Consider the following 27,386-nt stretch of genomic DNA (forward strand, 5'->3'; position numbering starts at 1 on the left):
CCTTACTATTGGGTTATCCCGCCAAGGGTAGCAATACATCTGGCAAGCATACCAAAATCTGTGCCCTTCCATGTGCCTTATGCCAGACATATGTCCTACTTCCAAAAGCATGAGGTACCTAAGTGACATACAGGCATAAAACCCTCAGAACTGAACTGCCCCAGAAGAACGGAAACAAAATGAGGCAGTAAAGAATATAGTACATGTACATCAAGAAAAAGGAAAGAAGTCCCCTCAGCCACAGCAGGAAAAAAATAACAGGGTGAAAGCGAGTGGGACAGAATACTGGAACAATAGGTAGGGCATCTTCTGTTATGGTAAGGACATTACACGACTACATAATGTTCTTCTTTGATCACTGTTGCAATATTCCTTACTACTGGAAGAGTACTAAAGCTACTGAAGAGAACAGGAGGACGAAGAAGGAACTGAGGAACCCTCCAAAAACGTGGAGGATGGACCCAACAAAACCTGCCCTTGCCCTTAAAAAACACAACCAACTGATTGTGCTCAGTACATGTATGCACAGAAGACCAACTTGCAGCTTCTAGCATCAAGACCTTCTTGAAAAGGTCCAGAAGAAACAACTTCCCTAATAGAATGAGCTCAAACAGAAGAAGGAAGCTGTTTCCCATGAAAAGAGTAACAAAAAGAAATGGCTTTAGAAATTCAAGAGGAAATGGTTTGCTTGGAAACTACCAAACCTAAATTCTTATCCAAAAAAGAAACAAAAATCTGCTCAAGTCTTCTAATACATTTAGTCTAATCTATGTAAAATCTTAGCTGTCTATGCAAGTCCAACACATGGAGAATCCTCTCACTTTTATTTCGAGGAGAAGGAAAGAAGGAAGGAAGATGAATAGTGTGATTCACAGACAAATCATTGAAATCTTTGGGCATAAAAGAAGGGTTATTTCTCGCAGACACCCTCTCTGTGGAAAATAAAAAAGGAGGAATGGTCATAACAGCCCAAAGTTTAGTGACTCTTTTGGCTGAAGTCACAGCTACTACGACAGCTTTCAAGGTACACAATTTCAAAGGGAAAGAGGCATTCTTAGACACAAGAAGTGTGCAAATTGATATATTACAAAAATGGTCATTTGTTTAGTATCAGACATACATTTGTACTGTGTCATTCTTTTCATGCATTATGCTGAAATGTTTTAACAAGCTTGGGATATTTTATGATCACATGGTGTTCTTAACTGGTGGTTACTCAAAGGTGTTTGATAAGAGTTTCAGTTGTTGTTGTTGTTGTGTCTTTTGGCTTTTCCCGGTTAGGGTCGCCACAGCGGAACTCTGGTCCGCTAATGATTGGTAGTTGATTTTTACGTGCCGAGTTACCAGCCCTGACGCACAACCTTCAATGAAGGTACGCCTATTCACGCATGTCTCCACGCAGAAGACGCTCTCGCTGAGAATCGAACCGGACAGCGTCTTACTGTGAGGCGACAACACTACCGCAGCACCAGTGTGAAGCAGTAATTGATGTTAACACACTTACAAAATTATTTTTTATTGTCTTAACAAAATTGCATGGTTCTTTTGGTTATCCCACCTACTTTTTTATATCACTGCAGCCCTAAATATCTGCAATGGGTTCTAACAAGGGCTAACCTTTGAAGTGCCTATCTCAAAAACTATTAAAAAAAAAAAAAAAGATGTAGAAAGAAACTGGAATGTGCAGAGTAAGCCCAAGCATACAAAAGGAGACCATGCAAAATCCACTTGGACAGCATCCAGAGACAGAAATGAAACAAACCTGGGTATTGAAAAGCAGCAGCAGTAACCACTGTGCCAACGTGCTAATGAAAGCACTAGCACTGGTCAAAAAATCTGCAACAGCATGTTCATATTTAAACAAACATTACTAGACAAACTAGATGACCTTTTAGGACCCGCACATAATGGTCTACAGTTCTTAATTTTTGAGTATTGCACAAGCACAAACATACTTTATGTGTAAACATAGTTTTATTATTTTCTGCAGCACTAACATGTTCAATTTTAACCTAACTACAATGGCTACATCACTACTGTAAATGGTTTAGCATCTCTCAGTGTATCTGAAATATAAGATAAGTAGTGTACTTATACTGGTAGTCAACAGAGCTCATGAGCAGCATGCTGCTTTTGGATCACTTTGACACAACTCAAAGATACTTTGGAGTATCTGTAAAATACAAAGCAAATGTTGAAAGATCTATCTTTTTACTGTACTTTATTTGTACTTGTTTACAGGGGTAGAGCACTTATCTCCATGGACCTTTTTTAGAATCAGTCTGGGAGCACAGTCTGGTTAATGACTTGCACAACCACATTGTTACTCAATGGAATACATCTAAGAAGTACTTGTCAGTTTACTTTGCTATGGCTGCAATCAAATTCAAAGCTTAGGAGGTGTGAATAAATATATGAAACCTGCTCTGGTATAGACCACAGACTGCAGTGACTCATGACAAAGTACAGGTGCTACAAGTTACAGACGACAAAATAGTAAATGGAGCTGCATGAAAGTACTGCAAACTCCAACTTAAAAACAATGTGACCCTATACAATTAGAGACGTCTCAGTAAGGCACTTGGAAATGAACTTCACTTCTGTTTGCCTTTCCTGGCCAATAAATACATGACCTAAAGGGTCTCAAACATTAAAATTAATGTTTGATTTTTATTTCACGCTTTACACCATTTAGCCACAGAGTCTTCTCTGAACAAGAAGGACACTCAGATACAGGCCTTCTTCATTTTATGAAGTGACTGAATAAAAACTGTGATCACAACTTGAAGATGACACTAGTGAAAATAAGCTTAGTAGTTAATTTTTTTTCTAATCTTGCAGTAGAAGACAAAAGAAAAACATGTCAGCAGAAAGCAAAACTACATTTCCGTTTACCTGCCCACACAGATCACTTAATCCTCACTCTTAATGCCACATTATGAACAGCAATGCTTGAACCTCCATTTTGCATTACTGAGAAAATTGACATGCATGTACTAGAAGGAACCATAAAGAAACAAAATGTTATTAAAATTAGTATCAGTTAAAAACAGTAGTGTTTTTTTTCCAAGCCTGACAGGCATCAAAATGCTCACAGGATTGATTTACATAAAATCTTATTACAAATCATACACTTTAGTCATAGTGTACAAGTAACTTTGCTACAGTACCCACATATGCTATATGTGCAATCATGGCATAAATTCAGATAATATAGAAAACATTACTGTGAAAAATGTACTGTCCACAAAGATAAACTCGAATGATCCAAGTCCATTTTTGACAAAGTGAATGCTCTCCTTCCTTTATATATTACTTCTTATTTTTAGCTGACTAAATGATTCATGAAATTAGGCAGCATATGTGCTTTTAACTATAAAAAGTACTTAAAAAGCAAAACACTCGATGAAATTCTTGCATCCATTCTTAAATAAGCAAGAAACAAAGGTGTTACGCATATCTCCACATTAAAGGGGATAAATATTTTCCACTTCCTTCAGTTTCCTGCCATGTTTGCTTTGTCCTTCACCACCAAAAAGGAAGTAGTTACCTAAAGAAAGTCTTGGTAGTACAATGATCAATAATGAAAGACGCATTCTGCAACACACTTCCCCCTCTGCCAGTGTCCTTCATGCTTCAAGGCGTACAATCTCTGGTCGTGTTTCTGCTTCCCCTCTTGATGCTGTACGAGCACGTGTGTACTCACTGTTTTGTCTTGCATTCTGCTGTCTGCTACCCTCACGCCACTTTTTAACAGCAAGATACATATTAAATGAGTAAACTGCTGTCACCATAAAACCAAACACCTGAAAACAAAAGAATTTGAGATTAACTGAAAGTATAAAAAATCTATGACATTAGAAATGACAACATTAAGACAATTGGGAGGAAAAATAAAATATAAAGTAAACAAAAGAATTTTTAGTCAGCTTTAAGCATTCCTCTCAGGACAAGGTTCGGACAATTCTTACTGAAAGAAAAAGATGAAGCAAATTATACTGAACTGAGACAGCAAGCAGACTAAGATGATGACAAACTTATTAGTACAAAGACTAAGCTGTCATTCTGTACCTCTATTGCAAAGCGCTGAAAAATGAGTTTTGATCACAGAATGGAGGACTGTAACAGAGGGGGTGATGAAACTAGTAACCTGCACTTTTGTTTTGGAACCACAAGTAGATAGCAGGTACTGTGTGAGATGATGATTCGATATCAATGTCTTAAAGCATCGTTCACTAGATATAAGAATGACAACTTAAACCTCAGCCAGTGAAGCATTCCTCCCCAGCCCTTGTGCTCTGGCACATAGTATCTGCTTGCCAAGAAATCAGGATATTCATCTGCTGAAGAACTACAACTAGCACGTGTTGGTAAGAAGCAAGTGAGGCTATCCTGGGTGGTAGAGAAGATGCATCTCTGAAAGTCACTGGTAATTAACATTAAAAACAGCTATATTTTAAACTTCCTGTTAAAGACATCCAGCATGCTAGACGATTAAGCTCTTACTGGACAGTATTTCACACACATCAGCAAAAGACAATTAATTTTGGTAAATAATTTGCATCTATGTTATATCACTAGAGTCCTGTAATTACAACACAGAATGGAAATAAAGTTCCCGAGGATAAGTGTGGTATCAAAAAACAAAAAGGATATTAAAGACACTGAAATTAGACTATGCGGGGGCTCTTAATAACATAACCAAGTACACTCCAAGTTAATGAATTCAAATTTTGTACAAACACAATAAACAACGCAATAGTCTATGTTACATTAGATAATGGGCAAAATGTACAACAATACTGTATCAAGGTATTAATTTTTCTACTATACATATACATTTCCCCCCCTCACTAAATGCGCCTTAAAAAAATCCATGTTTACTGGAATGGGAAATGTAGTTTGTGTGTGTGTGTGTGTGTGTGTGTGTGTGTGTGTGTGTAAGGATGGATAGAGTAAGCAAGCGAGAGAACTCACACATACATCTTAACTTCTTTACTCAAGAATTCTGGACAGAAACAGAGCAAGATGCCTTCCATCAACATGCACTGCCTGAACAATAAGTGTGAAATTACAATATCTGGTTTCATTGACTGTCTGTAATCTTCAGTGATTTGCCAGAAAATTGAATGCTTTTCTGGGACAAAGCAAGAACATTAGGCAAAATCTGGGATGCTCTACAAAATCCTGGGCAACTGAGAGACCTGGAGGTGTATGCAATGCTTTGAACTGTATGAAAGACTTCCATTTATTTAATCACAATGAGACATCTGAGGTGTACTCAGTTAAAGTTGCTATAATTGTGTATGTGTGTGTAAGTCTCTGCATCTATGCGTGGCCTTTCTGTGCATGTATGTGGACTTTAAATATTTACATAACTGATGTATGTAAAATACTTCTTACAACAATAATTACATATGCCACAGTAACTCTGAAACATTTGGCTGTTGTGTAACAGCCTACCATCACAGTAGAAGGTCAAATTCCACACTGTTGCAGTAGCCTTTCGCTATCTGGGTTTTCAGCCTAACAACCAACAACTGACCTGCTTCAAAAGCTCTGGCTCCCTCCCACACCTTTCCTCTGGCTGCTGATTGGCCAGTACCAATCAGATAAATAGCAGTCAGAAGGAAGCGTCTTAAAGGGACAATCCCAGGGAATTTTTTGTTTTGATTCTGATCTTTGTTTACATTTTCAGTCTGGGCATGTCCCAACTTTGCCTGTGGGGGTTGGGGGAGGGTGCTTACAGGAACCTTCAGAGGTGTTAGGCAGATTCCTTCTCAAATTGCAGTTGTACTCACAACAGCCCTCAGTCATTCATTAGTTTCAACTGTCCTTTTTATCCTCAGGGAAACTAGCTTTTCAGGAATGTTATGATCTGACTTGCTAATACCCTGCAGGAAAGTATCTGAGCAGTGCAAAGTTAAAACATTGGTAAACATAGTTTTCAGTTAATTTCATTTCATATTTTATTTTGCACTGAATTCAAAATGCTAGCTAACTACAATGATTTTATGACACAAATGCCCTAGCTTCTGTAGAACGTATCTAAAAGATGCAAGTTTCAAACATTCTTTTTTCATGTTCAAATTGATCTCTGAATACTAACCAAGTGTGATGGTTTTCTTACCTGCTAATTGCTCTGTAAAAATGCATGTAAAAAGACATGAGTAGACAGTCCCTTTTGTTTTATAGTCTACATTGCTCACAAAAACCCAGAAAGCTGCTAGAATAACACAAGTTGTGTTATTGTGCATTTTCTGAAGGATAAGAAGTCTGAGCTCAAATATATGTCATTATTTAGTGACTTTCATCTTCACTGATTTGGAGGAAAACCGGAAATTTTATGAAGAACAGACCAGAAACATCAGATGAAAATTTGAGCATTCTGCAAAAATCTGGACAGTTGAGAGGTATGATGCACTCATCCATTCCTTTAATTTCATATTTTATTTTGTGCTGCTCTCATGCATTTCCTGCTATACATACTACAAGTTGGTGATTTACTGGTTGCACTGTATGATATGCTCTTAAGCAGTTTTATTTCTCTTTCTACCTTACAACTGTATACATTTGTACTTGATTCCACTGTTATCTATAGACAAGTAACTGAAATGATAGTCTGCTTTCTTTTGTCATCATTCTGTCTGCATTGCCTGAGTGGCTAATTCCCTGTCTGACAATCCTTAGTCTTAGATGACACTTTTCCAACTGTTGTTGCTGTTCCAAGTTACTCACAAGAAGGCAATGTCAGAGCAGTGACACAGCTTGTATCCTACCCTCTTCACTACCTCATACTCAAATACATTGCCCTTCATGGTAAATCAACACAAGATAGATAATTTTCCTTGTATGTGTGCTGTGTCCTGACTTCATATACTGCTTTTGCACAATTATATACAGTGTCACTGTAGGGCTGCCACATCTCCTGTTACCAAAGTGGGGTTTTTGTAGGACAAACCACACCTACAACCAGTGCAAAGGACTAGACTTCAGTTTACTGCTAAAATAAAAGCTCATTTTTTTTTTTAGAATTTGATTTATTTATGCTTTCATATAATATTTACGTGTTATAAAGACACGATAATGGATTTATGCTTGTATTGAAGGAAATGTAGAAACATTTCTGTCCTAAAATTCTCATTCTCAGCAATTTCTTGCGGGATCAGTAAAGTATTTCTGATTCTGATATTTGACATTTTTGACGTTTTTTCACAGGACACAACTGCCCATGCAGTGGCTGTCCTGCATAAAGTGGGACATGTGATAACCCTGTGTTACTGGCATTACTGAAGATATGCAGCACACATTGGAAATCTGTTCTCTAAAATAATTCTGGTCAGTGCTGCAATATAGCAAAAACAACGCCTTTCGGTTTTTCCCGGTTAGGGGTCACCACAGCGGAACTCTAGTCCACTAATGATTGGCAATGGATTTTTACGGTGCCAAGTTGCCAGACCTATGCCCAATCTTCAAGGAAGGCACACCCACTCATGCACGCACCTACATGCATGTCTTTAAACATCACTTGACCACAGGGAGGACATGCAGACTCCACACAGAAGGTGCTCTAGCTGAGAATCGAACAGGAGAACCTCTTGCTGTGAGGCGACAATGCTATCCGCTGCACCACTGTGCTGCAATATAATCATTTCTTAATACTGTACTACCTGTCATTATGTCTAGATCAAAACTTCTCTTTTCAATACAAGGGTTACATTCTCACTTTGTTATAGGGGGATATTAAACATGAGGGTCCATCTGTCTTTTGACTGGATAACTGAGATTATACAATATTGTATTCTATAATCAAGTGTCAATAACTGCATAAATAAATAATAAATGTACTAGAGACCATGCAGCTATGCTCTAATACACATGCTATTCCTGATCATACTATGTTGTGCTTGTCATCCTTTTGATTGTCACACTCTGCTACAAAACAATTGTCATGTGCTTCATCAGCTTGTTAGCTTTGTCTAGCACTGATTTTTTTGGCTATGCCTAATATTTATTTATTTCCAGTTTGATTACCAAGGAAGTCCACTGGGCCCAGAGAGCTCATTTTCAGTGGAGGCCCAGGGAGAAAACCTCCATGAAATAGATTACAGTAAAGATAGCAGTCCAATAAAAATAAAAGTATAAGTCCAAACGTTGTGAACCCCCCATATTATTTATTTATTAGCTATCTAGACCACTATATATCAATTTCCAAGCCATTTGTTCTTGTTTTGGCATTATGAAAAGGACACCCTATACTATCACATGCCAACCAACAGTTTTCAACCTCAGCTGTGTAGCCCCGCTGCATTTCCAGGGTGTCTACCACAGAGACACCTTTAAGTGATCTGTGAGTGTTATTCCAGCAAAGTGAATTACATATTGGGGTGGCATCCTGGGACTCTGCTCCAATTAAATTAAGTCATTCCTGTCAAAGAGAAACAGTTAGCTGTACTTTGAGATCTCTTAAATCTCAAAGTTCTGCATGTCTACTGTTGTGAGTGTCTAGATATGCTAAGTGAAGCAACGTCATGTCAGCCCCTTGTACCCATACCCTCGTCCACTGAATTCTTCCCTTTCTGCTGGGAAAAATCCTATACTTTGAAGACATCTCTTAAAGGTATCATCAGTTTTACTTTATAACCCTTCTGTATGCTCTCCAGGCACACCCGCCATGTAATGGCAGTCTGTTCACTACCCACGGTAGTTGGGTTAATTTTATATTAATGGTGCTGCAATATAGCACAAGAGAGCTAGAAACTCCTGAATCTGCCACACTTCACATGATATGTTAAACTGAGGTCCCATTTGTTAAAGAGGTCTTAGCTCAGATGGATGCAAGGATCCTGTGTGTTTGTTGAAAATAGCAGTGTAAATTCAATGCTCAGCTGCAGTAACTACACAGTTTTGAATGTATATAGTTTGAGCTATGCTTCAACTTTCTGTATGAGTGGTTGTAAAATCTGTACATTAAGATTTTCTGTTGGAGACACCATGTAATTCTATAACATATACTACACAAATTTGGGTACAGCAGATTTTGCTCAGCTTGTAGGTTTCGTTTTCAGTTACTTCTGGGTCCAGTTTAATCAAAATCAATACTATATATCTATGAATGTGAATATTACATAGTGTAGAAGTTCTTGCCATATGATATGTCAAATTGTCACTAAATTGAACAGACATAAAAGTAAATACCATTGATGTAAATAGAGCATTTTGTACATAGTCTAAATAATAATGCTTCTTTAAAACACACAGATATATTTTTGTAGTAGATAGAAAGGTTTAGTCAATGAGCATTTATTCTATTACAGGTGGGCTTTGGGCCTGTTAGAGAAGCTGGTATCTTAATGATGTGGGAGTTTGGGCATGGAATATTGGTTTGTAGGACTGTGCTACAAAAAAGAAGACCTTCCAGAATACCCCAAGGAAGCTTAGATGTTTTCGATTAGGAAGTCAAAAAAGAAGAATGATGATGAAAAGCACCTTTAGATTGTGACAAAACTGGTTTGAAAGACTTTTTTGTGGACTAACAGAAATAGCCCTTTCTGTAGTTCTATTGCTTCAGTGTATACAGAGTCTTCACCAATATTTTTTTTCTCTTCAATAAAGATTCATTATTTTATGGAATAGTGGTCTCTGTTGCAGTATTTTATGCCAATGTGAGTATGTGTGTGTGGTAGCCACCCAACTTCTACTTCTGTGTAACTGTTCTGTTCATAGTCTTTGCAACTGTCAGAAATTTTCAAGAGAGTAAATTCATGCCAACTCTAATAGGGAAAAATACAGGGATAACTCCCTTCGCCAACAGTGGTATCCACAATTCTTCATAGTGGCTCAACAGTTGTGGCAGAATTTATAAGATGCAATGAGCTTTTACTCATGAAAAGTGTAATCTCAACTAAATGTTTCCTGCTGAAAACCATCCACCATCACTTAAAAATGAAAATTGCCACTGAAGTGGTGCAGACAGATAAATCCTTAATTACAACCCAGCTGCCCTGCTCAAGTGGCATAAAGGGATAAAGCCCTAACCATGGCTCAGCTCACCTGTGTTTGATTAGTGGCTTGGGTGACAGAGAGCAGCAAGGAGAGATGAGAATGCCCATCCTGGGAGGGAGGGTGCTTATTGATGATGCTTCATAAGGTGAGGTTTGGTCAATACAGGAGAGGTGTCCTCAAATATAGTAAATGAGCATGGGGATGGGGAAATGGAAAGCAGGTAGGGCTTATAAAAAGAAACTCACCAGGAAGGAAGCACAGATGGCAGAGCTCCCAGGGTACCTTTAGGATCCATGACTGTATCCACAAAATCAAATAAATGGCCAGCACTTCATGGAGAGAGCAAAAATACCTATATTAAAGGGTAAAAGACAGACTAGTTTTGGCCTAAAACAGGCCTTTATCAATGTAAAAATAAAACAGAAGCAACTCTCTTTTAAACCATTAAGGCACCTAAAGAACCAATAGGAAGAAACATAAATAATGAATTAGATCAGACAGTCACCTAAAGATACAGGAATATATTATCACAACTGAACAGCCCTGTTAGCACCAAAAATAGTAAAAATATAAATGAAAACAATAACAAATATAGACAAAAAATGATGCATTAATCAGTGCAAGTTATAAGTGTTCATTTAAACCTGGTGGAAATAATCCACCAAGTCTAATTATCCAAGCTTTTTCCTTTCCATTCAATAGTTTATACCATCTGGTTTTAATAAATTTCTGTCCACCCACTCTATCAATAACAATAAACCTAAAGCTGGCTTGATTATGAACCAGAGTGTGTTTATAAAGGGCATTAGTAAGGACTTTATTTCTCATATTACTGAAATGTTCTGAAATGCGTAATTTCATAGGCCTAGATATTTGTCCAATATAGAATACAGAGCAATTACAGACCGCCAAATAGATGACCCAATCACTATTGCAGTTGGTCATAACCTTAATTTCAAAAACCTTCGATGTGTTCTTACTACTAAATTTATTGGTTTTAACCACATTTACACAAACTGCAGTGTCCACAAGGGAAGCATCCCATCAATGTTGTGCCATCAAGTGTACGTTGGATTTTGAAACAGACCGGGGGTGTCGCTTATAAAAACTAAAGTGTCCCCTAGGGTAATTACCTTATGGAAAGAAAAGGCACATCTATCATCCAATATTTGTCCAAGATGTTCATCCGCTAACAAAATTCCCGATGCCTCTGTATAAGATTAACAAAACGATGGGCATTTCTGCCAGAAGTAGTTATGAACCTAACCTTGTTGTCAGTCTTGGGGCCATTGTGTTGGTAAATCAACAAATTTCATCTGGGTATCTTATCAGCCTCATCCTTTGCTTGTAATAGATGAGTTAGAGAGCATCCCCATTCTATGAACCTGTCCGTAAGGTCAACATTATAGTGTACAAGATCTTCTTCCTTTGAACATATTAGTGTAATGAGCATGTATTGTGATTTAGGGATATTTTTGATAATATGTCTTGGATGACAGCTGGATGCATGTAATAAAGAATTGGAGTGGAAAGGTTTTCTATATACCGTACTCATGAGGGTACCCATCCTCCTGCTTGCTCACTAAAACATCAAGGAAGGAATAGACTTCCTATCAAAATTAAGTGTAAAATGGCTCCCCCATTTGTTCTCATTCAAATACTAATGCTCTTTATAAATACACTCTGGTTCATAATCAAGCCAGCTTTAGGTTTATTATTATTGACAGAGTGGGTGGACAGAAATTTATTAAAACCAGATGGCATGAGCTATTAAATAGAAAGGAAAAAGCTTGGATAATTAGACTTGGTGGATTATTTCCACCAGGTTTAAATGAACATTTATAACATGCACTGATTAATGCATCATTTTTGTCCATATTTATTACTGTTTTCATTTATATTTTTACTATTTTTGGTGCTAACAGGGCTGTTCAATTGTGATGATATATTCTTATATCTTTAGGTGATTGTCTGATCTAATGAATTACTTATGTTTCCTCCTATTGGTTCTTTAGGTGTCTTAATGGTTTAAAAGAGAGTTGCTTCTGTTTTATTTTTACATTGATAAAGGCCTGTTTTAGGCTGAAACCGGTCTGTCTTTTAACCTTTAATATAGGTATTTTTGTTCTCTCCATGAAGTGCTGGCCATTTATTTGATGTTTTCATGGACTTTGGGCCTTTGCACTTGCTGTCCAGGCGAAGGTTTGCTTACATTTCATTTATCCACAAAATGCCAGAAAACTCAAGGGATAGGAGGATGGCTGGTAGACTCGGCATAGAAGTGGAGCACTGGGGGCTGGGACGGTACCAAGAGGTCTGGGGGACCAAAAACAATGAAAGCATCACATAGAGAATTATAGCACACTGTTGAGACAAAACTAAATAATTTTTTTTTATATTTTATCAGACAATGTCATGGAGTGCAGAAAAGGAACAATATTGTTTGTAAATGAGCTGACTGGCCTGTGTACGATCTATTATGAAGGATGTAAACTACTTTGCAACACTCCTAAACTTGACAGTACTTACTCAATTTTCAAAGGGCATTCTAACCTGAATTCCACCATAGCTTCAATCAAAAATATCCTTCCACTGATATTTCAGAATACGACCCTCTGACAACCTCACTTTTATATTATTTTGTACAACTTAATACCTTTACAGAAAGTAGACAAATGAATCTCACGGACAGAACCCAGGAGTTCAAAACAGGTGAGGCCACCTCCACCAAGAGGCCAGTCACTAGTGGACTCCCCCAGGACTCTGTACCGAGTCTGCTACTTTTTTGCATCTATTTCTCTGAAATGGAAGCAAATGATGATGGTTTATGGCTGATTAAGTTTGCAAATGATTGCAAGTTGCACCCTGCAGACACTAGCATTCTTCAAGAAGGTCCATCACTGACTAACAAATGATGCCAAAGTCATGGTCTTAAAATCAGTGCTAAGAAATGCATAATTGTACCCATTGGGAAGTCAACCACCCTGGCTAATTACCATGTTGATAATACACCCCTAAGAGTTGTCGCAATGGTCAGGGATCTGGGTACGCACATAGACAGTAGCCTTACCTTTGGCCAGCATGTGGCCACAGTGGTGAGGAAATCCTTTTATGTTGGGCAACTTATAAGTAAGAGCATGACATCTAGAGTCAAAGTGCTCATTATCCCACTGTACTCTACGCTTATCAGACGAATAATACAGTACAATGCTCCCTCTGGTAGGTACCTGGCTAGGAATATGCAGCATCTAGACTTACGTCAGAGGTTCCTTACACAAAGAATACAAAGCATAACAAACCTGCCTTATGCACCACACCTTAAAGCCCTTTCCCTTTTCCCTCTACTCTGTCTCCTATAGATTGCTGTTGGTGATCTATGCCTGGGTTACAAGGCATCCGCAAACCCCCACACTTATGAATCTCCTATTCGTACGTCAGAGAGTACCAGAAATACAGGGTCTAGGAACCTGATTTTTGTCTGTGACTTAAACAGAACATGCTGGAAAGACAGATATGTGTCGCACAGACTGTCCTTGTAATGGAAAAGGCTTCCCATCCATGTGAAGCTGATTTAATTTATTACCCAGTTTAAGAGCAACATAGACTAGTGAATGGGGAATAGGAAATTTACACCGGTATTGGCACTCATGTCCCTTATGGACAGAGGTATCTTATAAATGCCTGGCTCTCAATGTCCTAGTCAGATACGGGACACTTATTATTTTGAGAAAACTTGGGTAGTCCTAGAAATGCCCCTCTTTTTATCAGCCTAGTAACAATCTATGAATATCAAATATGTGCATGCCTCTCAGAGTACACACAACATGCCTGTTTTGATATTGCAATTGAAAATGACAGACAATTCTAATTTTTAATAGAAAAGAGCATTTTGTTCCTCATGTCATAAGAGCACCTAAATAAAATGATTCTCATACATACACAGACCAATTATTATATCAAATTTCTCCGAAAAAATATATCAAGACCCTCAGATACAAAATGCATTTAGCTGGTTGCTCAAGCTGTAACACACACACACACACACACACACACACACACACACACACACACACACACACCTTCTTGTAATGTAATTTACTAACCATTACACTAATTGAGGGTTGGAGGGGTCATACACTCAGTGACTAAAAAAAATTGTATTCAGAAGAAATTTTTGCATCTGATGAAATGACAAACCAGTGAAATATTATTCAGACCACTGTTGTACTGAGAGTACTGTACCAAACTTCACCATAGCACCCCAATGAAAACCAAATGTAATGTAAAATGTCAAACCTTGCAGCAAAGGCACACAAACTAAAGCCCCAGGGGACCTTCACTGAAAGGCTATCCAGTGATGGCAAACCTTTTGTGCCAGGAAGTTTTGACACGCCAAACCCAAGTTAATTCAATGCACTTCACATGAGCAATGAATGCAAAAGCAGTGTATTTGGTAACTCGGGAGTTGGTGATCGCTGACGTGTCATCCAAAACATCGTGGGTGTCACCTTTGACAAGTGTGTCACAGGCTCTCCATCATGGAGCTATACATTTGTCTCTCTTTGAAATTTCATTGCAAATCATTTAGCTACTTCTGACATACTATGTTGCTGTTTGACATACATTGTCGCCACTCTAAAAAGCAATATCAATAATCATGCAAAAGTGATCATGTAACTGCTTTCAGCTTTTATACATTACTTGACATGAAAAAGTATACCCACATTCTCTACAGTTTTAATGCGTACTTGAGAAGAAAATGGAAGCCATCATCCTGTCCCAATGTTAACGGCCACAGAAATTTAATAAAAAATAAATAAATACAAAGTGCATTTGTGCTGTAGATAAATGTATATGGTTTCCACTGCCCATAAATCAATCTGGTTTTCTACTAAAAGTGAAAGCACACCCAGTTACAGCAATGGACTTCAACTTAAATCATTGATACACTACACTTGGTTCACACCTTCCTCCAAGCCAAAGCACTGGTCACTTTAATGAGAACTGCATCTGCCTGCCATTTCCTTTCTTACACTGTTTGCATCGCATAATATGCGACGCCACATACCTCTAACAATATGGAACATACAAGCAAAATAGAGAACATTTACTCAGTTCATCTAGGAAGCTCACGGCACAGTAAATAAAATAACTATTTTCACATACTTACAACACATTATTTTGAACTCATACAATTCAGCATTTGCAGTGGTTATTGGGTTCATTCAAATATAAGACAGAGTCTTTCAGGGTGTAACACTATGGAAAAAAAGAAGTTATGTACTCACCATAACGTTCCATCTGAGTAGGTAGAAAACTTTACTGAATAAATAACAGTAATCACACATTTGCAACAAAACATTTGCAGTTATATAGTAAAAAGGAACTCAGAACCTGCTTCACATCATTAATCAATTAACAATGTTAAAAAAATATGCATGTATAAAATGTGCATAACAGAGTCTGAGTAGGTACTTCATTTGTCTGCAACCTGTGGGTATTGGATCCGATCTCAGATCCGAGCCGGCAGCTTCACAAGCTAAAAAGATCCGAGCTCCTAGCTCTTCCCCCTACCCATAATCCCCTGCTGCCTACTGTATTACCTCAGATCGAGTTTGCTCAGTCCTAAATAATTCACACCCTCGACAGAGGATCAAGCCCTGCTTCATCTCATGAAAAAGACATTTTGCAGATGACCAGTTATCCTGATGTGGTTAGGGGGTATGGAGGGGGGGGGGGGGTTGGTTGCAGACAAATGAAGTACCTACTCAGATGGAACCTTATGGTGAGTACATAACTTCTTTATCTGAAGTAGTTACTTCATTTGTTCTGCAACCTGTGGGACAGAGTCCCCAGCTACCTATAGAAAGTAACCCTGGGTGGCCTTATGGAAGGATATTCCGAAGCACCGCAGAGCCAAAGAAAGCCCTGCTCCTCGAAATCATATCCAATTTATAATGGGAGATGAACGTATGAGAAGTGGACCAAGTAGCTGCTGAACATATGTCATCCAGAGGAACCCTGGACCAGAAAGCTGCTGATGTAGCAATGGATCGGGTTGAGTGAGCGTGAATTCCCATAGGAACTGGTTTACCTGAGGATGTATACCCGTGGATTATGCACTGGGAAATCCAATTTGCCAGAGTTACTTTAGAAATTGCCTTTCCCATAGCTGATTTGGCAAAGGACACAAACAACTGATCAAACTTGCGAAAATCCTTAGTCCTGTGCAGGTAGAAACGTAATTGCCTGTGTATGTCCAGTTTGTGCAATGTGTATTCCCCTTTGTTCTGAAAATTTGGAAAAAATACTGGTAAATTGATTGATTGGTTAATATTTGACTCTGAAGCTACCTTCTTTAGGAAAGATGGGTTAGTCCTGAGAGACACTCTATCCTTGTGAAAAATGAGGTAGGGGGGTTTCATGCACAGGGCTTGAAGTTCTGAGACCCTCCTGGCTGATGTAATCGCCACTAAAAAGGCTGTTTTCCAAGACAAGAATTTCAATGGAACCGAAGAGGCAGGCTCGAAGGGTGGACTTGTCAAAGCTTGTAATACTAAAGTTAAGTCCCACGGGGGAACTACAGATTTCACCGGTGGTTTCAAAAGAAAAATGCCCCTCAGGAAGGTTTTGCATATCTTTGAGGATGCTACTGATCCCAGTCCATCCCCCACATGAAAGTAGAGAATGGCTGCTAACTGCACCTTAACTGTGGAAGCGCTCGCTCCCTTCTGAAAGATTAGTGACAAGAAATCCAGAATCGTAGGAATAGGAACTGTAAATGGATCCAGGTCCTTGCGTTCGGCCCAAATGGAAAAGCGTTTCCATTTACTATTGTAAATTTTTCTGGTAGCAGGTTTATGGGCCGCCACCAGAATGGCCTTCACTGGTGATAAGATACCGGGAGTCGTAGCCATCAGAGGAACTGGATCAACCAAGCAGTCAGCTTGAGGTTTAGCAGGTTCAGGGTTTGGCATCCCACAGGATGCGAGATCAAATCTGGAATGGGTTCCAGAATCCATGGAGGAATAACACTGTGAGACCGTAGGGTAAGGGAACCAGATCTGACGAGGCCAGAATGGGGCTATGAGGATCACTCTGCTCCCCAACCGACGTGCTCTCTGAATGAACTTCGTCATAAGCAGGAGGGGGGGGGGGGTAAGCATAATGAAGACTGGGTGGCCAAGCATGTACCAGAGCGTCTCTTGGGGCTTCCCCTGAAGGGGGAAGTATTGCGAAGTACTCGCTGCACTTTGTGTTTGACGGAGAGGTGAAAAGATCACAGTGAGGCCAACCTCATGAGCGGAAGATTTGCTTCGCAACTGAAGGATTGAGAGACCACTCATACGAGGTGAGAATCACCCGACTCAGTTTGTCCGCCAATATGTTGAACCAACCCGGAATGTGCGCTGCTATCAGAAAGCGGTTGGTGGATATCGCCCATTCCCACACTCTCATAGCTTCTCGGCAGAGGGGATAAGACCTGGTTCCCCCCTGTTTGTTTATGTACCAGACTACCGCCATGTTGTCTGTCTGGATTGCAATAGTCCCTAAAGGGAGAAGGTCGTGGAGAGCTTGCAACGCCAAAAGCACCGCCCTCATCTCTAGGACACTGATATGCAAAGCGGTCTCTATGGGAGTCCATGTGCCTTGGACGGTTCTGCCCGAACAATGCCCCCCCACCCGAGGCGAGAAGCATCCGTGGTCAACGTGGCTTGGGGTGGGGGAATTACAAAAGGTCTCCCTTCTTGCAGCTCCCACGAGCGAAGCCACCAAAGGAGGGAGTCCCTGCAAACTCTGCTCAGTGAAATCAGGGTGTTCAGCGGGTGAAGCACTAACGACCATTGAACTTGAAGAGTCCACTGTAAGATTCTCATCCGGAGGAGTGCATGAAGAGAGAGCCCGATGGCTGCTGCCATCAACCCCAGTGCCCTCAGGACTAACTCCGCCGCAGGAGCTGGGCTTCGAAGAAGGGCTAAGACCTGATGCGATAGGCTGTTCAGTCTGTCCGGAGTTAGTAGGGCTCGACAAATGCATGTGCTCAACTTGGCCCCTATAAACTCCAAGACCTGTACTGGCTGAAGGGAGGTCTTTTGAAGGTTCACTGATATGCCCAACTTCTGGGCGAGAGTTAGAGTGTAATCCCTTGCAATGCCGAGTTGATGCCTGCTGGGGGTGACGAGGAGCCAGTCGTCCACGTATGGAAAGACCTGAATTCCCTGGAGTCTCAGGTGGGCTGCGACCACTGCCATGACCTTGGTGAACACCCCGGGGGCTGAGGTGAGGCCAAACGGGAGAACCCTGAATTGATAATGACCGTCTCCTAGCTGGAAGTGGAGAAACCTCCTGGATCGTCGGTCCATCAGAATGTGGTAGTACACATCCTGGAGGTCTATGGAACACATCCAGTCATTCTCCCGAAGAAGGGGGAGAATTACCTGAAGAGTGACCATCCGGAACTTTTCCTTGGGGACGAACAGGTTCAGAGTGGAGAGATCTAGAATCGGTTTTAAGTCCCCAGTCTTCTTTGGCACTAAAAAGAACCTGGAGTAGTAGCCCAATCCGGACTGGTCTGGGGGGACGGTCTGGATGGCTCTTTTTTTCTAGCAGCTTTGACACTTCTAAGGCCGCAGCCTCCCTTTGATCGGGTGGGACATCGGGGAGGCGCCTGACTTTGGGGGTTTGGTGTATGAAAGGAATGGAGTAACCTCTGGATATGATTCGGAGCACCCATCGATCTGTCGTAATGGACTCCCAATTTGACAGATGCTCTGATAAACGCCCCCCGACTGCCTCCAGAGAGGGACAGCCGGGTAAGCCCTCAGGGCTGTTGCGCGGGCCTGTCCAAGAAAGGTTCCCTAGACCCGAAGTTATGTGGCCCCCCTCTGCCTCTGGGCCGGCATCCGCCTTGTCCTCCTCTGCCTCTAGAAGACGAGGAGTCCGAAGCCAGGTGGGACTGCTGAGACTTGTGGAACCACAACTTCTTTTGTCCTCTCTGATTCCTAGAAAAGGATCGTTGGGGATTCGGGAAGCGGACCCCGACAGCATACAGTGTCTTCCCATCCTTCTCGCTTTGGATCAGCATCTCGTGTACGGTATTGCCAAAAAGTGAAGATCCGTCAAAGGGCGCATTCGCGAAGGACGTCTTGAAGGGATCCGCAAAATCGCAAAGGCGGAGCCAGGCGTGACGCCGCAGGACGACCCAGGCTCCACTAGCCCTAGCGGCTCCCTCAGTAGCATGAGAGAGTAACCACATGGACGTTAGAGATGGACTTTAGAGTGGCCATACGAGTCGCAAATGTGCCCTTATCCGCGACAGTCATGGACTCTGGAGGGGCTGCAGCGTACTCCTTAATTAGGTCTCGCTGTAGCCTGATAACGTGTGCCATATAGTTCAGCGCCCTTATAGAAAAGGTCCATCGTCCGAGATTCCTTATCCGGAGGATGGAGCGAGGAACTCTCCTGTGCGAGTTCCTTCTTCATGGTGGCCGCCACCAGCATGGCATCAACAGGGGACCCCTTAGCCCAGGACGGCCTATCTGTGGGGGGGGCCAAGAACTTTGTCAGGACGTCTGGGGATTGGTTCCACGGTGTCGGGTTCTTTCCATGCCCTGGTGGTAATTAAGTCCACCAGGGGGTCAGCCGGAGGGGACACCCAAGAGGTAGACGGGCCCGCCTCAAACGCCTCCAGGAACACTGATTTGTCCGAGGAAGGTTTTTGGGCAGACCACCCCCCTCTAATACGCAACATTTCCATGATGTCTCCAAAGGAGACATCTTCGGGGGTGATCTTGGGGAACCTTCCCCTTCATCCAAATCCGTGTCCGTGGTGATGGACTCAGGGGAGTCCAGGTGCCTCCTTTTACACTGCTGTTTGCAAGGCACCTCCTCGGTGGGACTGTCCGAGGAGGGCTCGCCCATGGGGTCCTGTTCCTCCAAGGGAACTAACTGGAGGGTTTGAGCAGGCTGTCCCATAGGATGGATGATGGAGGATAGACCCACATGCATGGGGGGGGGGGATCTGAGGCCCGGACCGGGGATCTGGAAGACCTCGACAGAACCCTCTCCACTACCTCAAAAGCCGAAGGAGAACTACTTTCCCCAGGCTCCGAAAGTAGTCTCCTTGGCTCCGAAGCAGGGATTGGAGTCGGATCCGAGAGAGAGGTGTGCTCCGACCTACACTGCGCCGGAGATACACCAATCCCCTCAGATCCGATGCTCGGGCCTCGACCCCGAGAGCTAGGATCCGACACGCTCGAAGGCAAGGTCGGCGTCGAAGATACCGGAGCTATCGGCGCCGACGAAACCCTGGCTCCGAAAGGGCCCGGATCCGATGACTCCAAAACCCTATACCGGGTCGGAGAAGGAGTGATTGGAGCAAAGAGGGGGCTGTGCTCCCCCCCTGAGGGGGGGAGGCAAGAGCACCCCCCATCTGCATTTGGGTCTGCAGGAATCGACGCATCATCCGATCCATATCTGTGTCGGTAAGGCTCCTGGTTGACCTAAAAGAAGTCGTTGAGGCGGGCCGGGAGGGCCGCCTCGATGACCTCGAAGGAGACCGGTACTCCGGCGAGAAACGAGGCGAACGGAGCCGAGAGGGGGAGGATCCGGGGACCTTCGAGGGAGAGCTGGTAACTTTCGAAGGGGGGGCTGAGCCCGCCTTTTGAGAGACCTGTGCTTATCTTTCTCCTTGTGCCTTTTTTCTTTGGAGAAAGAAGCACTATAGTCCCCCGAACTCTGCACAGCAAAGGGAGTCTGACTCCCAGACAGAGCTGGGGGAACTGAAGGCGCTGGGGCTACGATAGTAGCCTGAGCCTTCGAAGGGGAGGAAGAAGAAGCAGAATCCTGGGGAAGTAGGCCCGCCAGGATCAGCTTGTTCTTCCTATCCCTAACTGCCCGAGGATTAAAGGCTGCACAAATTTGGCAAGCCGTTGATAAGTGGGCCACCCCCAGGCATAAGACACACTGAGTGTGGCCATCAGCTGGGAAAGCTTATGGCCACACTCAGTGCACTTGGAAAAATTGGCTTTGGGCCCTTCCGCCATTACACAAAACACACACACACCCAAACACTAAGGGGGAGGGGAAGAAAAACGCTAACGACCATGAGAAAACTACAGAAAGGGGGCTAACACTCTATTTCTAAAGGGAAATTAACACTAACAAGCTTAAATTTAACTTAAAGTAATTTTCTCAAGGAGAAAAAGCTGAAACAACCTCACCAAGCTTAAGGAGCTCTTCACAAGTAGCTGTCTTCAGCCGCTGCAAACTCGATCTAAGGTAATACAGTAGGCAGCAGGGGATTATGGGTAGGGGGAGGAGCTAGGAGCTCGGATCTTTTAGCTGGTGAAGCTGCCGGCTCGGATCCAAGGTCGGATCCGATACCCACAGGTTGCAGAACAAATTAAGTAACTACTTCAGATTGGAAGTTTTAACACTCAAATTCATATGCTGTAGAACATCACTCTAATTAGGTAAAGCTGAAAGCCATTCTACCTAATGATCCTCCAACAAGCAGCCATTTTTGGATACCAGCTGTGACTGTCAAAAGCAGTACAAAAAAAATCCAGCAATATATTTAATGTTACTGCTTCAGCAATGAAGGTGCAGCTACACACAGCCTACCACAGCACTCAAACTATAAGGTCAAGAATCGGGGCAAACCAAAAAAACAGGGGCAGACAAAGGCTCAAAATCAGGAGTAGATTTTAAATATTGGTCTTATATATTTAATTACTAATATAACGGATAATAGGTTTTGCCTTAGCAAGCATTTCCTAAAGGGTACAAAGTTTGGAACTCATAACTTTGTCATTTAGTGACTGCAGTGCACTAAAATTTACCATGCCACACATTTTACAAGGAAAATTTCATAAATATGAGAGAAAAATCTAGGTCAGTTGAGAACTACATCCTCTACGCATACACACACAACCATCATTTACAACCACGTATATGACTGTGTACCTGAGATATCATCTTAAGATCAAATGAATGAATAACTGCATCTCAGCTCACTGCTGTAAGAACCATACAGGGTCACCCACTGCAACACTATCTGCCCTTTCAACGTCTTAGATCAGGAATCAGAAACAAAAACTCAAAATCCAGAACAGATTTTAAGTATTTATCTTGTACAGGTAGAAAGCTTTCAGAATAACAAGCTTTGCATTAGCAAACATTTTCTGAATGATATGAAAACTGAACCATGCCTGTCATTATTTAATGACTGCAATCCACAACAACTTGATAGAAAGCCACACATACTGCAAGGAACAGATTAAAATACCAATCAATTTCTTTGCCCTAGAATTCTGGACAAAGCCATACATAATGGGGGTACAGATTTAAATTATAATTTTATCTGTTAATCAGAAAACACACATTTGACTACAGGACACAGTTCATTAACAGCTCATAGCCTTAAGTGCCTAACAACTCTAATACAAAGGTTATAAAAACAACAGGTGTTGCTTGGACATGCATTTTCTGCACAATAAGAACTACAAAAACTCTAATGACTGGCATTATTGACCGACTATAAATCTTTGTCATTTATCAGAAAAGGAAAAAAGTTAATAAGGGCATGGGCATAAATGTGAGGCAAAAAAGATTTAAGAAACAGACTACTGCAGTTTGATTAGTAATTAAACAGTTGGCAAGCACCACCTCTAACCTTCCACACTACACCATCCAAATAATGTATGCATTTCTGCAGATGTCAGCTTAGTATCACAAGGGAAAAAAACAGTGCAGCAGTTATCAGAAAACCAAAGAAAGGTAGACTAAAAGCAGTTCATAACTGCAGTGTTGAGGAATCTGGTCGGGTACAGGACCCATTTTAACACCTCACTAAAATACAGATAATGTAACTAAGCAACATAAAAAGGATATGTGAATAACAGAATGCCATTTGATAATGCAAGGCATGTATCTTGGGTGGAGATTTGCAATAAAACATTAATTAACCAAGATGATAGTGAATATATGATTCAAGGAGCTTGTACTACTCACAAAGGGTATGAAGTCAGAAACTGAAATGTCTGTTAATAAGACAGGTGAAGGTTAATGAAGACAGGTGAGGGCTGCCAGGCTAGCCAGATAGAAATTTATAGATAATTCTGTCATTTGTAAATATTAATGTATGCCACAGGCTTGTTCTCTTAGATGTGAAAAGACTACATTGGATATTGAACTGCAAAAATGTAACAACAGTGCACTCTGCTTTAAGAAAGCTAAGTCAAGCATTCCATGACTGTCTTTGATGTTAAAATTCAGAGTCGATATGTGTAGAGGGAGGCATCCTGCCTATTGTTTTAAGGCCAGAGTTAATGGCCAGAATTTATATGCATAAATGTCCTTTATGGCTTTGCTTCCTGACCAAGAATAACAAAAAAGTAGCCTGTTAGCCTGGGAACCCCAGGAAAGTGTGAAGAATGATGTAATGTGAATCAAGACTGTGATATAAATGTAAACAGAGAGAATCAGGGAGCATTAAGCATTTTTGTCTTGACCATCCAACTCATCAGCACTCTGCCTTTGTTTTATATGTAAGTTTTTTTTTAGAACTCTGTTTTCTCTTAGAAATAGCTAGCAACTCAGAAGATTAGACTTGTGTTTTTCTGCGATGTCAAAACTTTACTACTGTATTATTGTAAGTATTTCTCTGTGATCTATAAACTCTTGACTAGCACTGTATAGTAAGAAGTATTGTCTTGTGATTTTATTATTAAATATTTTTAAACCTTTCAACTGTGGCTGTTTTGTATAGAAATAATTTAAGCTCTTAAGAGCACTTGCATGTCTTTGGTAGAACTGTACAAAGCCACTCCAATAACTTTAGCCCTGGGCTACACGTACCAGTTGGATAATAATATTGCACAGTAATAATTGGACACCCTTTTAAGGGCCTTTGGATAGCTGATAATTATTAGCTGGGTGGTGGCAGTGATTTCCACCATATAGTCTGGGTAAAAGTGGCACAGCTGAAGAACCTGTGCCAGCCTTCCCCAGGAGTGTTTGTGTGGTTGCATAAAGCTTTGTTGTTAGGATTATATACAAAGGTAATACAATTTGAGAGCTATTTCAAAAGTGTGCCCTTAGATAAAGGAGCACATTTCTTTGCTTCTGAAAATGAAACAAATAATCAATCAGATTTCCTGAAGTCTTTTGTCCCGTGCAAGTAGAAGCCAAACTGTGTACATCCAGTTGCTGAAACGTATAATATGCCTTGTTGCATTAGTTGGGGAAAAAGACTGGTAGCTCTATGGACTGATTTAGGTTAGACTCTGAGCATACTTTTGGTAGGAAGGATGCATTTTTTCGAAGGGATACTCTGTCTTTCTGGAAAATCATATATGGTGAGTTGATCGATAATGCTCGTAGCTCTGAAACCCTTCTAGCAGAAGTGATGGCAATCAACATACTTGTTTTCCATGTTCAAAACTTTAGATCTCATGATGATGCATGGTGCAAAGGGGGGAAGAATTAAACAAGACAAAACCAAGTTCAGATCCCATGGTGGTAGATGGGGGTTTTATAGGGGGTCTTAACAGGTCAGTGCCCTTCAGGAAGCCTCTGCATAGTCTGTGAGACATCAAATTTGGAGCTAAATCACTTGTATGGAAAGGGTCTATATTATTTCCTTGAAACTGCATTCTTTGAACACCTAAACATTGACACTTAAACAGCGAAATCCAGAAAGTACAAACAGCCACTTCCGCAAATTTGTTTACAGGGAAAAAACATTTGCTTGGCTGACCAACAGCTAAACAAACTTTCAAACCCTAATCAAATAGGGGGCTTTGCCCCCCACACCCCCTAACTAAATATACCAAGTTCGAGATTGCTCTGCATTGGAGAAAAGGGAAAATTCCCAATAACAGCCAAGTGAATTTTTTTCCCTATGAAAAAATTTGCGAAAGTGGCCGTTGCCTACTTTTTGGATTTCAATGTTTAGGTGTCGAGGTTTAGGTGTTTGAAGAAATGATGAAGACAAGACTCCACACTCACTGTAATATCCAAAAAAAAAAACAGGAGACCATGATCCAATCCACACAAACAACATTTATTTAGCACTTTCATCTCATATATAGAAACTTCATCAGATTCTGAAGAAGTTTCTATTTAAGAGACAAAAGCTCTAAACTGTGTTCAAAGAAATGCAGTTTTGAGGTAATAACATAGACCCTATGGAAATCAGATATTGCTGCTAACTGCACATGAATGGTAGCTGCAGCTGGTCCTTCATGAAATAGTTTTGCCAGAAATTCAAGAATAGAAGTTATTGGAGCAGAAAAGGGGTCAATATGTTTACGTAATGCCTAGGAAGAAAATCTTTTCCATTTACACATATATAATTTTCTCGTTGAGGCCTTATGTGAAGATATCAAGAAATGTTTCACAGAAGCAGGAAAGTTAGGAAGCCTGGCTATATTTGGAATCGGAGCAGCCAAGCTGTCAGTCTGAGGGTTTGAAGGCAAGGGTGAAGCGTTCAAGACGTATGAGTCAGAAGGTCTGGTACTAGGTCCAGAAGCCACGGCTCCTCCTGAAGATGAGGCCAAAGGAAGGGGAACCAAATCTGATGAGGTTAGTATGGGGTGATGAGAATCAACTTGCTTCCCAATGAGTTGGCTTTCTGGAGAACTTTGGGTATCAGAGGAGAAGGAAGGAAGGCATAAAGGAGACTAGAGGGCTAATTGTGTACAAATGCATCCTTTGGTGACTCCCCTGGAGGGGGGAATTGGGGCAAAATAGCTGCTGCATTTGGCATTCATGGATGTGGCAAAAAGGTCACAGCAAGACTGGCCACATTTGTAGAAGATCATCTCTTCTACTTCTTGTTTTAGGGACCACTCGTGAGGCATGAGAATTGCTTTGCTGAGTTTGGCTGCTATCACACTGGACTTCTCCAGAATATGCGTTGCTATAGGAAAGCATTGGGAGGAGATTGCCCACTGCCATACTCTCAGGGCCTCTCAACAAAGTGGGTAAGACCTGGTCCCTCCTTGTTTCTTTATGTACCAGACAACCAACATGTTGTCTGTCTATATTGCAATAGTTCCCAGTGGGAGAGAGTCCTGAAGTGCCTGCAATGTCAAAACCACTGCTCTCATCTCTAGGCTATTGATGTGCAAAATGGGCCTTGTGATCCTGCCAAGTGCCTTGGACTGTCTTTCCCAGATAATGCCCCACCCCCACCCTATCTGGGAGGTGACTGTGGTCACTGCAGCCACAGGTTGTGGAGGAAGAAAGGGTTGACCTGATGACACATGACTGGAGTGAAGCCACCAGCGAAGGTCCTTCTTGCATGACTCTTAACAGAATTTGGTGAGACATGGGTAGTTCCTAAAATAATCACTGAGTGAATAGTAGCCACTGCAGAATTCTCATGTGCATGCGTGTTAATGGAGCTAAACTTATTGCTGCCGCCATTTTTAAAACTGTTCTCGCCTGTACTCTCATCTTGGAGAGAAGGTTGGAGACTTGCTGTCTCAGAACTAAAACTCTTTCCATAGGAAGTTTTGTCAACATGTTTATTGTGTCTATGTCTGCTCCTATAAACATGGTATATTGCGATGGCAACAAGGCAGATCTTTTGTAATTTTTTGCGATAACTAGGCAAAAGCAGAGAAATAATGTGGTGTCTCTTGTTTCCAGTAGTAGATGCTTGGTGGTGGCAGCTAGGAACCAGTTGTCTAGATACGGAAACACTGGGTCTGGTCCTCATTAATACTGAGAGTGCTGCACACCCCCTAGTGTAATAACTTCTCTGATAAGGTCACATTACAAAATGGTCTTCTTTAAAGTAAAAATAAACCCTGGAGTTGCAACTAACTCTGGAATGTTCAAGAACTATTCAAAAGGCTTTCTACTATTAAGTGATAATATGGCAACATTCCAAGTTCCTCAAAAACCTGAAAAAGCTGCTACCTATGAAGAACTGTTCACTGAAATTCTATACAACCATGTTAATATCTGTGTAGAGGCAGCTGTACATACCAGGAAGAACAGAACTAACTCAAAAGAATAAAACAAGGATCCATGGTGGAATCATAACATCAATAGGCTATATATAAAAAAAAATCATGGCAAAAATTAGGCGGTAGAGCACCCAGCAGGATAAAAACTTTTGCACTATACAAACAACTTGGAGGACAAATAAAGTCTAACAAAGACAAATTTGCAGTATATTTGGCCTTCCAGGCCAAGGACAACCACAAAGCATTCTTTAGCTATGTCTGCAACCTCAAAGGTGATGCACAACTGAGAGTGCCGAGCTCATTGTCAATGGAGCCACCTATACTGACCCTATAGGGTCCAAATGACAAAATGATGTGTCAGCAAACAAAGCAGAGTGACACTGCTGAAACTGAATTCAT

At 41.3% G+C, this 27,386-nt stretch overlaps 1 protein-coding gene across 2 annotated transcripts in view; it reads right to left on the reverse strand.

Annotated features, from left to right (window-relative positions):
* Positions 1 to 1,422: 1,422 nt before the first annotated feature.
* Positions 1,423 to 27,386, reverse strand: part of CMTM4 (CKLF like MARVEL transmembrane domain containing 4) — an 822,822-nt gene continuing 796,858 nt past the window's right edge. For both annotated transcript variants that reach the window (XM_044081831.1, XM_044081830.1), the window contains one exon: positions 1,423 to 3,806. In XM_044081831.1, coding sequence (XP_043937766.1) covers positions 3,630 to 3,806 — 177 coding nt within the window. In that variant the 3' untranslated portion in view covers positions 1,423 to 3,629. The remainder of the gene's footprint in view (positions 3,807 to 27,386) is intronic.

Source organism: Protopterus annectens, chromosome 8.part1 (genome assembly GCF_019279795.1).
Source record: "Protopterus annectens isolate FY-2018-M chromosome 8.part1, PAN1.0, whole genome shotgun sequence".
NCBI classification, from domain to species: Eukaryota; Metazoa; Chordata; order Ceratodontiformes; family Protopteridae; genus Protopterus; species Protopterus annectens.